General features: G+C 46.9%; 1 protein-coding gene and 1 long non-coding RNA gene across 2 annotated transcripts in view; one reads left to right on the top strand and one right to left on the bottom strand.

Annotated features, from left to right (window-relative positions):
• PRKAR2A (protein kinase cAMP-dependent type II regulatory subunit alpha) overlaps positions 1 to 17845 on the top strand; it is a 163157-nt gene that overhangs the window by 125239 nt on the left and 20073 nt on the right. The window contains exon 6 of the mRNA XM_048859373.2: positions 16009 to 16162. Coding sequence (XP_048715330.1) covers positions 16009 to 16162 — 154 coding nt within the window. The remainder of the gene's footprint in view (positions 1 to 16008; positions 16163 to 17845) is intronic.
• LOC142072665 (uncharacterized) overlaps positions 1 to 17845 on the bottom strand; it is a 63690-nt gene that overhangs the window by 22318 nt on the left and 23527 nt on the right. The gene's annotated exons all lie outside the window — the stretch shown is intronic.

Below are 17845 nucleotides of genomic sequence, written 5' to 3' on the forward strand. Positions count from 1 at the left end.
TCTTTCAGCACAGCCCATTGTCATCTCCCTTTTAGTCAGTTCCTTACTTGCCTTGCAATACTTGTATAAGCCCCGTCTTCTCCATTTTAACTAATAATTCTTCCTTGAATAGTGTCCCTATGGGTGTACCACTCAAGGTCCCCATGCACCTACAATTGAAGATTTTTCAGCAGCAGTTCTTGTTTGATCTGTCCATGTGCCCTAGCTATCCTTGTGCCCTGTATCGAGGGTATATAGGGCTGTGATGGACAAACCAGCCTGGACAGAGATGGAGCATTCGATAGTGATGAGTTTTGCAGATACTTTCCTCTTATTTACTTTTATAGTTTTATTTTATTTTGTTATAAATAATTTTATTCTTTTATGTAAATTAGCGTTCTATTTCTTTTGAGGGATCTTTTTCCAATTAGCTGAGCCTTTTGTCTCCCTTACCCTCTGCCCACCCCAGATGAGGGTGGTGGTTCCCTTTTACAAAGAAGCCTCTTTGTTTCTTGGGGCATGCCAAGTCTTGAGGATTCAAACGTTGACTCACTTGCTGGAAATCCTTCCGAATTAGTGATGGCCACTTGCACTGTAGCTGCTGCCTCAGGTATTCACACATGACATCCAAAGTGCAAAATCTGCACTAGTTTTAAGAGCTCCTCCAAGAGAGAGGAGGAGATTAAAGTTTGTCTCCTTATGATGGAGCATACCATTGTCCGGCTTCAGATCCAGGCCTAGAGACAAATGCAGAGACCCATACAGCAGCTTCTGAGCAACTATAGTGCCCCATCAGCCTCTGGTAGACCTGCAAGTGATGCAGAAAAGACTTCCATGAAGAGGAGTACTAAATCTCCTCAGAAACTGCATAATACTAAGAGCTGCACCATATTGGAGACCCCACACCTGTAAAAGGCTTCCACAGAGGGTTCAAGAGGGATTAGTACTGAGAGCTGTAAATCAAAATCTGAGAGCTCATCTAAATCACATGGTACCTAGCCGTCAGTACCATCAAGGCATGACCAATGTGCCAGACACACTACCGATTCCGCACTGAAGAACTTGGTACCACCAGTAGCATCTACTGTGCCTTTATACCTCTTCCAGGAGACGCCAGTGCCCCCTGTACCATCCTTGATACCACAGGCCACTACATCCATGGCTCACCAAATTACTGCACAACTGCACCCGATATGTCAGGAGTTTGTTTTGCAGGGATTTGTTGATCTCTGATGAATGTGAGTCTCAGTTAGGCTCCCGCTACTGGTACCTCACCTATTGCAGTATTGCATGCAGAGAGGCAAACCAGCACTCCTCCTTTGTCTGGCTTCTCCTCTAGATTATGCAGATGAGAGCTCTTCAGACTCTCAAATTTCTGTTCAGGTCTGTTATGATTACCTGCCAAGCCTGATCTGTCCTGAACCTGCTCCATCAAGGAGTACTTCTGAGCTGGTGCAGCCTTGGTCTGCTCAGACCCTCATTGGTATGACCAGACCTGGATTCCTCCTCCGTTCCCTTATGAGCCCCTGCCCCCACTGGCCATATTGAGAACCTTGGCCTGCCTGTTAACAGTTCTCCACAGTACCCAGAGCTTGCCAGAAATGCCAGGTACATCCCTCCCTGATTTCTTCCATTCCCTCACAACAGTCTTTACCACAGGAGGGAATGTTTGAGGAGAAAGAGAGAAGGGCTGCTGAAGAAGCTTCATCTTGGACTAATATTTCATTAGTCTCTCAGATGAAGCTGTTATGTCCCCTCCATCTAGCATGGGTACCATCAAACAATTTCATAATTTGATGGAGAGTGGCAGACACTCTCTTCAAATACAGTTAGAAGACATCCAAGAGATTCCGCATACGCTGCTGAACATTCCTCACACATTACCTTCAGAAAGGATCACCCATGCTGTAAATGAGGTGCTATTAAAACAGGCCCAGGGAATGTGGCAGACTCCCGTCACTGTCCCATTGACAGCTAAGAGGGTAGACAAAAAGTACTACATTGTGGCTAGAATAGCTATTTCCATCCTGCTCCTAACTCCATTTACTGCATCCACAACTAAGAACACAAAAGACAACACCATTCCAAGGCCACTCTGCATGATAAAGACCAAAAGTGCTTATTCTCTTTGCAAAGTATAACCACATTAACTATTCAAAATGTTTATTTAACATCTCCCACAAAAAGCATAGGAAGCAATTTCAGGCCCGCATCATAGAGGGACAATTTCTGGTAGGCACAACTCTGCAAATTTCTCTTGATGCAGCTGACACAACAAGCCCATTCCATCTCCATATCTGTAGTCATGTATAGAACCTCATGGCTGCAGTCTTCAGTATTTCTGCATGAAGTACAGAACGTTGTAGAGGCCCTCCCCTTTGAATATAAATTATTCAGTGAGTTCACAGATGAGTCCCCTCATTTGCTGAAGGATTCTAGGCTGACCTTTCATTCACTGGGCATACATATGCCTGCAAACAAGAGGAGATTTAGTTGGGCTCAGACATCTTGGAGATCATTCCCAGCTCAGTTCTCCACCTACCATAGGGTGTCGGAACCACCTAAAAAGAAACACAGAATTCAGCAGGGAAATTCTCAACTGCTGCTCCTAGGTTGATGCAGCAGCCATCAATTACAAAGCACTTGTTTTGACACCGCAGTTGAAAGCCATGAACAGCCCTGCTGCTGGCCAGAGCTGATGCTATATACCATTCCGCCCTTTCGATCCTCCCACCTTGTGGGATTGTCTCTCCCACGTCTGCATCTTATGAGAGTTGAGATCTGGCGGTTAGAACATCGGTCTACTCCATCCTTTTCCATTCCACACCTCCCTCCCAGCCCCTTCCCTGTGCCTTTTCAAGGACGCATCTCATAAGCCTCTCTTGAGACAAGAGAGTCTCTCCCTCCTTTGCACAGGAGCTGTGACACTAGTTCCCACTCAGTACAGAGGAATGGGATTTTATTCCAAGTCCTTCCTGCTTCCCAAATAAGAAGGCCAGGTAGAGGCCAATTCTAGATTTCAGGATGCTGAATACCTTAGTCAAGGTACAAAAATTCAAGATGGTAACAATCGCAGCTGTTATTCCAGGCGTGGATCTGGGAGACTGTTTCATAGCCCTTGACCATCAAGATGCGTACTTGCATGTTGTGATATGCCTCTCTCATAAGAGATTCCAACATTTCACGTAGGTCAGGGAGGTTCTCTCTTTCGGACTCTCTGCTACCCTCAGAGTGTTTAAAAAAAATTATAGTGGTACTGACTGCACAGCTTCACCAGTGGGGAGTAGTAGTCTTTCCCTATCTCAACATTTGGCTTCCCAATTCCTACACTGAAGTGAAAACAATTGATATAGAGTTCAAAGAGGCCACTCTCGATGCCTCGACATCCAAAACCTACCTGAGGACAAATTTCTCAGTTTGACACACTTAATTGACAAGTCCAGTTGAGACCACAGGTCACTGCAAGATCATGCCTGCAGCTCCTCATGCTCCTTCCAAATGAGCTTATCTGCACGGCTTCCAAGCCTGCCCAGGACAGTTTATACACAGTCTGAACAAGTAGCTCTCTATTCCCAGCTGTGTAATAGTATCCCTCGACTGACTGAAGAGCCCGGACAAGGTTTGCTCAGAGTTCCTTTCAACCATCTTCCTCCCACTGTCACAGTAGTTTTGGCTGCATCCCTCCTTGGATGGGGAGCTCATCTGCTTCACCTTTCCTCCTGGCTGGCCATCAGTTTCCCTCTGATGCTCAGTCTTCTCACTCAGGACTTGGGGAACACTTGTCACCTCCACCTGAACACTCTGTGGTTCACGGCTTGGTACCTAGGTGGCTCTCAAAGTTAGAACTCTCCTGTTCCAGAAATGTTAAAGAAGTCCTAATCAACAGCAGAAAGGAATCCACAAGAAAACTTACCTTCAGAAAGACTGTGTACTTACTTTCCTCTGTCTCCCGTTGGCTCTCCCATTTTGGAGGCTCTAGAATACTTTTTCACTCTGAAGAAAGGAGGTCTGTCTTTGAGCTCCATTTAAAGTCCACATGGTGGCCATTACAGGATTTCATTCTCTTGTGGAAGGTTTCTTGGCATTTGCTCTTCCTGCAACTTCCAGATTCATCAAAGTTTATCAAATCTCTTCCCAAATGGCAGAGAACCCACCACAGCTTGGGATTTGAATTTAGTTCTTAATTCTCTGATGAAACCTCCCTTTGAACCACTAGCTACTTAGAATTAAAGAAATATAGGACTGGAAGGGACCTTAGTAGGTCATCTAGTCCAGTTCCCTGCACTGGAGCAAGACTAAATAGTATCTAGGCTGTCTCTGACAGGTGTTTGTCTAACCTGTTCTTAAAAATCTTGAATGACGCAGATTCCACAACCTCCCTTGGTAATTCCTTCCAGTGCTTCACTACCCATACAGTTCCTAATGTCTAACCTAAATCTCCCTTGCTGCAATTTAAGCCCATTACTTTTTGTCCTTGTCCTGTCCTCAATGGATAAGGAAAACAATTTATCACCCTCCTCTTTAAAACAACCTTTTATGTACTTGAAGACTGTTATCATGTTTCCCGCCCCCTCAGTCTTCTCTTCTCCAGACTAAACAAACCCAATTTTTTCTCAAAGGTCAAGTTTTCTAGATCATTTTATCATTTTTTGTTGCTGTCCACATCATTCCCAAAATGTGGTGCCCAGAACTGGACACACTACTCCAGCTGAGGCCTTATCATTTTGAATTCTAACCCTGTCCTCCAAAGCGCCTGCAGCCCCTCCCAGCTTGGTATTGTCTGCAAACTTTACAAGTGTACTCTATGCCATTATCTTAATTATTTGTGAAGATACTGAATAGCATTGAGCCCAAGACAGAGCTCTGCAGGACCCCAGTTGATATGCCCTTCCAGTTTGACTCTGTAAACCACTGATAATTACCAGTTGTGCACCCACTGTATATAGTAGGTTCATCTAGGGTACCTTTTTCCCAGTTTGCTTATGAGAATGACATGCAAGACCGTATCAAAAGCCTTTCTAAATTTGAGATACATCACATTTAATTCTTCCCTCCCATCCGCAAAGAAGGATATTAGGTTGGTTTGACATGATTTATTCTTGACAAATCCATATTGACTGTTATTTATCACCTTATTGTCTTCTAGATACTTACAAATTGATTGTTTGATTATTTGCTCCATTATTTTTCCAAGTACCAAGTTAAGATGATTGGACAAGCCAGGGAATTATAGACCATATTCCCCTTTTTATAAATAGTTACTATATTTACCCTTTTCTTGCCCTCTGGGATCTCTCCCATCCTCCATGAGTTCCGAAAGATAATCACTAATGGCTCAGAGACTCATCAGCTGTTCCTTAAGTATTCTAGATGTACTTGGTCAGGCTCTGCTGACTTGAAGATATCTAACTTGTCTAAGTAATTTTTAACTTGTTCTTTCCCTCCTGTAGCCTCAGATTCTACCTCATTTGCACTGATGTTCACTATGTTAGTGGTCTGATCTCTGTTAACCTCTTGGTGAAAACTGAAACAAAAACGGTATTTAACACTTCTGCCACTGTTGTGTTTTCTGTTGTCTTTTCGTCCTCATTGAGTAATGGGCCTACTCTGTCAATCTTTCTCTTGCTTCTAATGTATTTGTGGTTTCTGGTTAACCTTTATGTCACTAGCTAGTTTAATCGCATTTTGTCCCTACGCCTTTCTAATGTTGTCCCTACATGCTTGTGGTGTTTTTTAATATATATTCATCCTTTATGATTTGATCTAGTTTCTGCTTTTTGAATTTCTGGTTATTGAAGATCTACTGGTTAAGCTAGGGTGCTTTCTTACTGCAATTCTTATCTTTCCTATGCATTGGGATAGTTTGCTCTTGTATCCTTAATAATAATACTTGTATGGTTTTAAACTTTTCCATGAAAACTGCCTTTCTTCTTCGAGTGTTTGCTCATATCGATTCCAATTAGGTGTGCGCGTGCCACGTTCACGATCGTCTGATAATTTTTGCCCTAGCAGTGGGTCGACTGTGGAGCCCCCAGAGTGGCGCCTTCATGGCACTGGATATATACCCCAGCCGACCCAGCGCCCCCTCAGTTCCTTCTTACCGCACGTGACGGTCATTGGAACTGTGGAGCGCGGCATAGCTGTCCTCCACTCTCCCTAGCTTTTTGCTTCCTATTGTTAGATAGTTGTTATAGTTGTATAGTTGCAGTAGTTATTATAGAGAGAGTGATAAGTTTAGACTTAATTTAGTGAGTTGGAAGGGATCCTTCCCCTCCTCCCTGCCTGCCGCTTGGGCTCATGCCCAAGGCTCTGGGTTTCAAACCTTGCTCAGCCTGCTCAAAGCCTATGCCAACGGGAGACCCCCACGACTCCTGTTTGAAGTGCCTCGGGGAGTCTCACCAGGCTGACAAGTGTAGGATCTGTAAGGCGTTCAGACCTTGGACCAAAAAGGAATGGGACTTTAGACTCAAGCAGCTCCTTTTGGAGGCGGCCCTTAGCCCGGCCCTCCATCGACTCGCCAAGTCCCGGCACCGGGCGCTTCAGTGCGCAGCGCCCTGGCGGCTGCATCAGGTACTGCACTGTGGTTGGACTCTGATAGAGGCCCGCAGCACCGGACCTCTCCGGCACCATAGCCAGTACAAGTGACCCGGCGTTGTTCTCTATCTCCGGGCCAGAAGAGACCGCGCAAGCCGGAGACGACTGTCCCACCTCAACAGTCGCCGGCACCTCCTATACCAGCCTCGGAGTCGCGTCCAGCACCAGAGCAACTGAGGGTACAAGCGCCGATACTGGCGCCGTTGACTCCAGCATTGAGAGCAGAGCTGTTGAGTCCGGTGTGCACAGGCTCCCCGACCCGGACCAGGGTTGAGCCCCGGCTTCCGTCAACGACGGAGACATTTGCAGCGGCGCGAGCCCTCATTGCCCTTACAGAGCCGGCATCATCACAGACTGCGGCACAGCCTCCAACTCGTTCGGTACCGTCTAGGGGCAAGCCAACCCTAATATGTCCGCCATCTTGCGCATGCAAACACAATCCCGGTCCCAGTCCCGATCCTGGCGCCGCTCGCAGTCCCAGCGCCGTTCGCAGTCGTGCCATTGGTCGTACTCACAGCACCGATCTGGCTCTGGGCACAGTTCTGGACCACGGTACCGTTCAGGCTCCTGACGTTGCTCCTGGCACCGATCAGAGCGCCGATCTCCTTCCCAGAGCCGATCCAGACGCCGCTCCCACAGGCGGTCATTGTTGCAGTCAAGATCTGGATCCCGGTACCGGCCCGGTCATCAGCACCGATCTCAATCCAGGTACTACTCCCCAGCGCCTCACCGGCACCGCTCTCCAGTGACCTGGTACCAATCTGCACTGTCCCCCAGAGAGTCGATGCAGGCACGCTCCGCACTGCCTTGGCTCTCACGCTCTGCCCTACAGTCGTCACAGTCCAAGGGCTGCTCGTGCTCAGCCTACCCCACTCCAAGCCACGGCGAGGGTGATGTGGGTCACTGGCAGGAGGAGGGCCAAGATCCTAATCAGGAGCCTTCACAATGGTCCTTCTGGACCCTGTGGGCGTACCACCAAGTCCAGTGGGTTCCGTCAGGGGCCTCCCTCTCAGCCCACTCAGAACCCCAGGTACCAGAGGCCACCATAAGTCGTCGTCCTCCAGGGGGTATAGAAGCAACTGCACCTACCCCAGAGCAGGCCCCAGACCCCAGTGTAGCGGATCCTGGGCAACAGGACCCTTCACAGCAGGTTCTGCCACAGGATCCCCTGGCCCCGTGGCATCCTCCTCGTCCTCTCCAGATGAGGCAGTGGCAGGGACAACAATTTCGGGTCCTCCCCCGATAGACCTTCATGCCTACCAAGACCTTCTATGTAGGGTGGCACGTAATATGAACCTCCACGCTGAGGAGGTAGTGGAGTTGGAGGACCCAGTGGTGGACGTCCTTTCAGCAGAGGCCCCGTCCTGAGTAGCTTTGCCCATTATCCACACCATCCAGACCAATGCCAAGACAATTTGGCAAACCCCTGCCTCCATCCCACCGATGGACAGAGGAGTGGAGAGGAAATACTTTGTCCCCTCCAAGGAGTACGAGTACCTTTATACTCACCCTCAGCCGTGTTCACTAGTGGTGGCCTTGGTGAACGAAAGGGAGTGGCATGGTCAACAGGCTCCGGCCTGTTTTCGAACAAAACGGACTCTACACTACAGAGCCTGAAAGATTCCAGGGCTATCATGCGCTCCCTGGGAACGCACACCCCAGTTACCCAGCGCAGGCCCTTAAGCCGCAGCCTCAACAGTCCTACCCCTGAGGCAGGACTTTTATAGAAGGTGCGGGCGAGGTGGTAGGATGAGATCTACTGGCCAGCAACCCGGTCAGAATCAGGGCCCTCCCAAACCACCGTTGGGGCCTAAGCAAAACTTTTGAAGGTGTGCCAGAGGACGGCTTGCCAGTCACCATCCAGGATCCTTCCCCTCCATTTTGAAATTCTCTCTCCCATTTCCACCATGCGTGGTCCCGTATAACTTCAGACCGTTGAGTTCTTTGCACAGTGGAAAAGGGATATTCTCTTCAGTTTTCTTTCTCCCCTCCCTTCCATCCTCCCTCCCCGTCCCTCTCCAGGAACCCTTCTCACGAGCAACTCCTTACATAGGTGGTCCAAACGCTCCTGACCGTGGGAGCAATCGAGGAGGTTCTAAGGGAGCTAAGGGGTAGGATTTTTTACTTGTTACTTCCTAATCCCCAAGGCCAAGGGTGGGCTTCGACCCATCCTAGATCTGCGCGGACTCAACAAATACATGGTAAAGTTGAAGTTCCGCATGGTTTCACTGGGGACCATTATTCCTTCCCTGGATCCTGGAGACTGGTACGCCACCCTCATCATGAGGGACGCGTACTTCCACGTAGCGATTCATCCAGCGCACAGACGTTTCCTTCGCTTTGTGGTCAATCACGAACACTACCAATTTACCACAGCTTCCAGGGTGTTCACCAAGTGTATGGCCATTGTGGCAGCCTCCCTTCATCGACAACGGATCCAAGCGTTTACACATCTCGACGACTGGCTTATTCGGGGCTGCACCAGGGACCAAGTACAATCCCACGTTTGACTCACCATAGACATGTTCCGCCAGCTGGGCCTCCTGCTCAACACCGAAAAGTCGACTCTGGAACTAACCCAGAGAATAGAGTTTATCGGGACAGTCTTAGACTCCAGACTCGTCTGAGCTCTCCTACCGGACGCCTGCTTTCAGTCGCTGGTGAACATCGTCCGCAGCCTTCAAAACTGCCTGACTTCAACTGTAAAGACATGCCTGAGCCTTCTGGGGCACATGGCTTCGTGCACGTACGTAACCAGGCATGCCAAACTTCGGCTTTGCCCGCTTCAGGCCTGGCTGTCAGCAGTATATCGGCCAGGTTGAGACAGCCTGAGCATGGTGGTCACTGTCCCAGAAGCGATTTTAACCTAGTCACAGATGCATCATCTCTGGGATGGGGTGCCTTCCGAATGCAGGGTCTATGGACCGCATCCGAGCTATCTCTTCACATCAGTGTGCAAGAGCTGATGGCAGTGCACCTGGCGTGTAAAGCGTTTCACGGGTACCTACATGGCCGTTCTGTGGCAGTCCTCACAGACAACACCACGGCCATGTTCTACATCAACAAGCAAGGGGGAGCACAGTCATCCCCCCTCTGTCAGGAACCATTCGCCTGTGGGAGTTCTACATAGCTCACTTGATCCATATGGTGGCGTTGTTTCTCCCAGGGGTTCAGAACACACTGGCGGATTGCCTCAGCAGGTCCTTCTAGTCTCACGAGTGGTCGATTCACCCAGATGTCATCCACTCCATCTTCCTGAGGTGGGGGTTTCCCCAGGTCGACCTGTTCGCCTCACGCAACAATCGGAAGTGCCAAGTGTTCTGTTCTCTCCAGGGACATTCCCTGGGTTCCCTCCCAGACGCCTTCCTACTTCTGTGGAAAGACCAGCTGTTCTACGCCTTCCCTCCATTCCTGCTAGTCCACAAGGTCCTGCTCAAGTTACGCAGGGACAGAGCACATCTGATTCTGGTTGCCCCGGCGTGGCCCAGGCAGCATTGGTATACCACGCTCCTGGAGTTATCGGTAGACGCTCCAATCACGCTCCCGCTGTGGCTGAACCTGATCTCACAAGACCACGGATGCCTCTGTCACCCTGACCTGCAATCACGCCACCTCATGGCGTGGATGCTGCATGGCTAACTCGGTCAGAGCTGCTCTGCTCAAATCGGTGCAGCAGGTACTGCTAGGCAGCAGGAAACCCTCCACCTGAGCCACATATTTGGCCAAATGGAAACGGTTTTCCTGCTGGTGCGCTCAGAACGGCACGCCCACCGTGCAGACATCGGTGCCTTTCATCCTGGATTACTTCCTGTCCTTAAAACAACAAGGTTTGGCTGTATCATCTATCAGAGTGCACCTGGCAGCCATTTCCGCTTTCCACCCAGGGGAACATGGTTGCTCGGTCTTCTCCAACCCTAAGGTCGGCAGATTCCTTAAGGGACTGGACCGTCTATACCCGCAGGTGCGACAACTGGTTCCTGCATGGGACCTTAACTTGGTCCTCTCCAGGCTTATGGGGGCCTCGTTCGAGCCGATGGCCACCTGCTCGCTCCTGTACCTCTCCTGGAAGACAGCTGTCCTTGTGGCTATCACCTCTGCGAGACGTATCCGAGCTCAGAACCCTCATGTCAGAACCACAGTGTATGGTGTTCCATAAAGACAAGGTACAGCTGCGACCTTACCCTGCCTTCCTTCCTAAGGTAGTGTCAGCCTTTCATGTCAATCAGGACCTCTTCCTTCCGATTTTCTACCCGAAACCACACACTACTCGATGGGAGCAACAGCTGCACTCCCTCGATGTTCATACAGCTCTCTCCTTCTATATTGAGCGCACAAAGCCGTTTAGAAAAACGACCCAGCTCTTTGTTGCCATGGCCAATCGGATGAAAGGCCTCTCGGTCTCCTCACAGCACATCTCTTCCTGGATCACGGCCTGTATCCGTGCTTGCTATGACTTGGCCAGTGTCCCAACCACGCATCCCACCGCCCACTCCACAAGGGCTCAAGCCTCATCGGCTACTTTCCTGGCCCAGGTTCCAATACAGAAGATCTGTAGAGCTGCCACTTGGTCATCGGTACATACCTTTGTCGCTCACTACGTGATAATTCAGCAGTCCAGGGGCGATGCTGCATTTGGTTCAGTGGTTCTGCACTCCGCAGTATCTCACTCCGACCCCACTGCCTAGGTAAGGCTTGGAAGTCACTTAATTGGAATCAATATGAGCAAGCAGTCGAAGAAAAAAGATGGTTACTCACCTTTGTAACTGTTCTTCTTCGAGATGTGTTCCTCGTATCCATTCCAAACCCGCCCTCCTTCCCCTCTGTTGGAGTAGCTGGCAAGAAGGAACTGAGGGGGTGCTGGGTCGGCTGGGGTATATATCCAGCGCAATGAAGGCGCCACTCCAGGGGGCTCCACAGCCGACCCACCGGGTGTTGCTAGGCTAAAAATTCTCGGACGATCATGCACACGGTGCGCACACACCTAATTGGAATGGATATGAGCAACATATCTCGAAGAACAACAGTTACAAAGGTGAGTAACCATCTTTTCTAGTGGCGCAGTTAACTATGCTTGAAGACTTGGTGAGTTAGACTTGGTGAGTTAGGTGCTTTGATGGTTAATCCTGGCTTTTATGCTATCTTCTTCAAGGATAAAGTATCCCTCCAACCACACCCGGGTTCCTACCCAAAGTCATCTTCAACTTCCATATCAGTCAGGCTATTCATCTGGCAGTTACCCCATCAGACTAGAGAGGATACCTTGGATGTTAGGAGAGCATTAGCATATTATTTGGACAGAATTAAATCTTTTAGAGCCTCTCAGAGACTATTTGTATCTATTGCAGACAGAGCTAAGTGAACACCAGTGTCTACCCAGAAACTTAAGTGGGTTTCAGCCTACGTCCTCTTCTGCTGTGGAGCCGCTATTCATCTGATTTCTGCTATCCTTATAATCTCGAGTTTCATGTCGTGTCCTGGCAGTTCTAGCTCCTCCATTTTATTGCCCAGGCTCCTTGCATTAGTGTACAAACATTTGTTGTTTGTCTGACCTTGCCCAGTTTCCTAGCTGGATTAGGTATAGTCCTTGCACTGACTGTATCACTCATCTGACTATTGCTCCTGCCAATATTGGTGCATTGTTTCGTTTTGGAGTCCTTACGCCTATCTTCTGTTGATGGTCTTATGCTTCCCTTAATAGGCTTGTTGTTTGTAGTGTCTCTGTTAACTGCATATGGCATTGGTAGTTCACTGTTCACTGCTAGAGTGGCCTTCTGTTAGCATACTGAAATTGTTTTCTCTTGTCTGTATTCCATATATAATTAAGTAATATGGTTTCAAGGGTCAGAGTCCTTTGTAGACATATTAGGCTGTTTCCCTGTTCTTCTGGCTTCAGCCTTAGCTTTCTGGATGAAAGGAGAGTGCCTCTGCTGAGGCCTCAACTGAGACTGGTAACTCTTGGATTGCTTTGAGGTATCTCCTGAAATGTTCACAAGCCTGACTCTGACATAGTGGAAATTGACCCAGCAAACTAAATTTTAATCTTTTTGGTCTGAAAGGCTTCGAGGCAGGAATGCCGGCTTGTGGGTTTGTTGCAAAGCTTTCCCACACCTGATACACGATCGTTTCCAAGTTGAGGTATCTGTGCAGGAATCAGTATGGTGGAGCTATTTGCAAGTGTTGTTGGCACAGAGCTGCATCCAGTGCTTGTTTTAGAAACCGGAGAGTTCAAAGACAACTCGTATCCAATAGCAGGGTATGCAGTCATCACTCCTAGCTGCTGCTTGACTGATGCTGCCAGCTAGGACTTAATTTAGTGGCCCTCTTTGTTCCTAAACTTATTTACTGAAGAGTTCCACTTGCTGCTATAGCTGACAATTCTCTTATTTCTGGTGGCAGGTGACACCCTATGGGAGGTCAGTAACATTCTCTCCAATTTGTTGGTGAAGATTATAGCTTTGCATCCAACATTAAGTCTATTTAAAAACTTGATGTGGTGGTTTTTCTGGGGTTCTCTTCTGTAAACGGGTTCATTGGCTGTTTTTCCTCTAGAGATTACATCTTTCATAAATTCTCCTTGACCAGTGTCTGTTCCAAGGAATGACTATTAGGGTATTCCTCAGATGCATAGTTCCTTCTCAGACACTTCCCTTATAACATTAAAATGTAGGGAATCTTTGTCTTTTCATGAAGGTAGGTATGTTCAGAGGTACTGTCATCAACCATCCCTGACAATTGGTTGGCTTGGGTGCAGTGCAGTGGCTGCTAATGCATATGGGACTCTAGGTATACTTGGTCCCGCTTCAGCACAGCGGGATGGAGTAGATGACCTCTGTATCAGAGGCCCATTTGACGTTCACTACTCTGTCAGAAACTCTTGTCAGGCCTGGCATACACACTGTGTCATGATATTTCTTTAAAAGGTGGCATGTTGTATATCATTTGAAATCTAATAACACGCTGATCATTAATGTCACTGAAATGTTTGTAATAACTCTGTACGTGAAAATCTGGATACTCTAATATTATGTCCTGGAGATGGTAAACAGACAAAGGTGAGAGAACAGGTTTCTTTCACAGGGAAGGAAAATGCGGTGGCAGATGCCTTGTCCAGGAAAGAGGGCTCTAACCGTCTGCCTCTGGGTCAGCCAGTGGCTAACCCTCCTGCAGTGTTGTAAGGGGGCAGGTGTGACCCTAAGAGCATCTCAGAACCAGAGGGTAGGGGACTCCTGGGTATTGTAATGAGTTTCAGCTGGCCTGACCAGTGTATCCCAACTCAATTAATATTCTTGCATAGTATATGTATGTGGTGTGTATTAAACATTATGGATATATGCTAGAATTATCACTAAAATGTGTTTAAATCAGGCATGTCAGGGGAAATTGGTAAATAGTCTGCCCTAGACAAAGAAATGTTTGCTTCTCTGACCAGTCTGGTCATCAGGCAGAGAGAATGAGGGTCTGTTTACATATTAGTTAAACTAAACTAGCAAGCTAACAACTGGGGGAGGAGACAGTATGGCATCTATACCTAGGAGAAGAAAGAAGCTTGGCTGTGTTTTACTTTTCAAACAATACATTACAAATTTTTGCTGGTCTGTAAAGATGGGGTGGAGGCTAAACCTCAAGTGATCAGCAATTGAATCTACTGATTGCATACAATATTACTGTATGGTAAGTGTGTTGAGCAAGGTCTTTTATGAAAGCCTATGACACCCTGATGATCGGTATAGTTGTGAATTGTAATTATTAACACTACATAGAGAATTATGAATGCTCCTTAATATTATACTTTACAGTCTGTGACCTAAACAAAGGGAGAAACATGTCTCTCCCAGACAGGAGGGAATGTTCTAGCTATCTCCCTGTCTCCAAAGAAATTAAGCAAGGTGTGACCAAAACAAGAATCCCCATGAATGAGAAGGCCACAGGAAGAGAGGAACAGCAAGGTATATGAACTTTGAGAGAGGGAGGGCAGAGAACATCCCTAAGTTATCCATCACTAGACAGACACAAGAGGCTAGAGCTCTTGCAGCTGTGAAAGATGGGTCCTTCAACCCAGGGGGGGTTGAAGTCTCTGGAAACTGACTATAGGTGAGAATCCTGCAAAGGCAAAGATCTTTCACCTAGGAAAACAAGGCAAACCAGCATCTTGTACTTCTGTGGAAGGTTCTGACTGAGGGAAAGTCAGCCATGGCTCGAGAGACTGGTAACAGAAACCATCTTGAACAAAGCCTGTACTTTCCTAGATAAAGTTTTAGACTTTTAGATGCATTTTCACTTTTATTTCCCTGTAGCAGTTTCTAACTTTATTCCTTTTACTTAGCAGCACATAACTTTGTCCTATTGTTAATAAATGTGTTTTATTTTTACTATAAACTAACTAAGTGTTGAGTTTGCAGGGAAGAGTTTATATACCCCAGTTAAGTGAATAAGCTGTAATATGCTTTTGTCTCTTTAAAGGAACAAATAAACCTTATTATTTCTCTGAACTGTCCAGGAAAAGGCTGGTGATTACAGAGCACAGGGTTTGGGGAATATTCAGGATGGGGAGTGTGTTGGGGTCACTTTGCTAGTTGTAATCAAGGCTGGTGGAAGTCAGAGTGGGGCTGGGGGTCTGTAGAAAGGCTGTTGGGGTCAAAGTTGCTGAACCAGGGCTGGTTGCATAGTGCACAGGCATTCAGGGTGTGACCTGCATATTTGTTGCTGTGAGTGTCCCAGGCTGGGAACTATAGTAGCAAGTCATTGTGAGCCACTCAAGGTTACAGGGTAAATCCCTCACTGGTCTGGATTACACCCCCAAAAACTGTGACTTCTCTAGCTCTACGTTCCTGTGATTCACTTATTGTAAATGGAATAACCAGAGAAACTCATTTGGACTGCCCTAGTAATTGGAGTCCCTGTCCAATGCAGCAAAAGCCCTCTTGGTGTATCTTCTTAACTTAACCGAAGAAGACACATTCATACTCAGATGTTCATCTCCCTTCTTTCCCCCACTCCAACATATAGTTTGACAAAATGTCTTTTAAAGAGCCAGGCACCTCAAACGTCAGAACCAGCAGCAGTTAGTCTAACTAAAAAAGCTCCTAAACCCAATGACATCTGCTAGGCATAGCAAAGTCAGAAAGCCCAAGTAATAAATTCAGAAGAAAGCAGGGAGCCCTGATCAGGATGGACAGAGGGAAGCTTCCAGGTGTTAAAATGAAGTGTGAAGGGAGAGGTGCTTTGAAGGCATCTTACATAGAAATAGCTTACAATCAGATAATGGCAAACTGGGCAGAGCATGTGCTCTTGGTACACAGATCAGAGATAGGAAAACTAATTCTTGTACTGGGAAAACATCTGCATCATTTATATTTGAGCCAACTGTTGAAAGCAGTATTTTATTAGCAGTGCTGTAATTTGGTCTAATGAACAGTATTTTTTCTATTTTTCCAGGGGATTGTATGATATTTTTGTAACAAGAGAGAGCCAGCCTCGTTGTGTCGGCCGTTATGACAATCACGGCAGTTTTGGGGAACTGGCCTTGATGTACAACACTCCTAGAGCTGCTACCATTGTTGCCACAACAGAAGGAGCCCTTTGGGGACTGGTAAGTGTGGAAAATTACTCTAAGCTGCATCAAGTGTTAAACACTAATTAATACACTCCATCCATCATCAGTTACTTTTTCCCAGTGCGTGTCTGTATGCAAATAGCTATTTTATCATGATTTATTATTTCAACCCAGAGTTCATTGTGCAAATGCTTTTTACCACTTCCCTAAAACAATCTGTCAATAAATCATAACTCCAGATCTATTAGTGAGGGTCATTTGGTCACTTCACAGGCGCTGCAATGTAAAGCTTTTGCTAGTTAGTCTGTTTTTTCATACTGCAGAGGGATAAAGAGAAGGTAACGAATGCATGTATTTTATAGTAGAACAGCCCTGCCCATTTAGGACTTGGGATGCAAGAATGTTAACTCCCCAGCATCTTCCTCTCTCTCTGGGGAACAGTTGTAGTTCTCTTTCTCGTTAGCCCGTCAAGTAATCTGAAGCACTCACTTTGAGGTAGGAAGAGACACCAAAAGATTTGTTCACCTTCCCAAGGACAAACTGTAGCTTTCATGTTGTTCCTGGTCTCTGCCCCACATTGCTGTGGAAGAAGTCCCAGGATGAGCACAGCTTTGAGAGTTGTTCCCACCTTTTGGGCTGATAGACAATATTGCTGCTTTTGTTTCTGGGTTAGCTTGCTAAATGTGACTTCTAGAAATTGGAGCTTCCTATATGGTCCTTTTCTTTACAGTATTTGTGTAAGGTCTACTTTCAAAGTGCTCGGTGTTACTCATCTGCTGTAGTTCACGTCAGAAAATGACTGTAATACCACAGAAGCCTTTGAAGTTTGTCGTATAGTACACATGGCTCCTCAGCAACTATCAGTAAAGGTTGACTGTGCATTATGACCTTGATTATATGATTGATAAGCTATTACGCACCAGCATGTTTGTGCAATCTCAGTGCACACTGAGAAGATTGACTTCTCTTTTTGTTTGTAGTTCATAAAGGAAAGATTCTGATAAGCTAACCTGGGAGTAATGTTGGGGTCTAATTAATTTCTATAACAAAACAGGCTAAATAATATAAAATGAACCACCTGCACATGGAGCTCATTAGAAAAAGTGAATAAGGTGACTTTTTATTCCAGTTACCTTTAAGCTGAAATGAAGTTGATTTGCCTGGCCATAATTATGGTTATTTTCCCACGATCCCTTTGCCTGCTCTCTGCTTTTCTCTTTACCATACCTTCGTCACTCTGAAGTAGCACTGTCTCAAGCACCTCACTTCAGCTCTCAGCTCCTCAGTAAACCACAGGAATGACTCGCTCTCTCTTCCACTTAGGAGGTTTTAACTACCTCCACAGCTCTGCAAGCCCATCTCAGCAAGACTAAGATCAGTAATCAAATCTAGGTCTCTTGCAAGGCAGTGAAGAGTACTTACTCCCAACATCTGATTTATCTTGCTCCTGTGCCACTGAATGCTTCTGGAGAGAGACTCATTAACATGCACACTCCCCTCTTTCAATTCTGCCTTCCTCCTGGTCAAACAGAAGCCCTTCTTCTCCCTCACTGACTCTCAAACCCACATTCCCACACTCATTCCCAACCTCTGATGCCTTCCTGAAATCATGCTTTGCTCTTGTGTCTTCTGCCTCTCCACACAGGATGTAACCAACTATTACAAAGAAAAGATCAGCAATATTTGCTGTGACTTCATTTTCCCCTTGCCCCCCAAAAC

This window comes from Caretta caretta, chromosome 7 (genome assembly GCF_965140235.1).
Source record: "Caretta caretta isolate rCarCar2 chromosome 7, rCarCar1.hap1, whole genome shotgun sequence".
Classification (NCBI taxonomy): Eukaryota; Metazoa; Chordata; order Testudines; family Cheloniidae; genus Caretta; species Caretta caretta.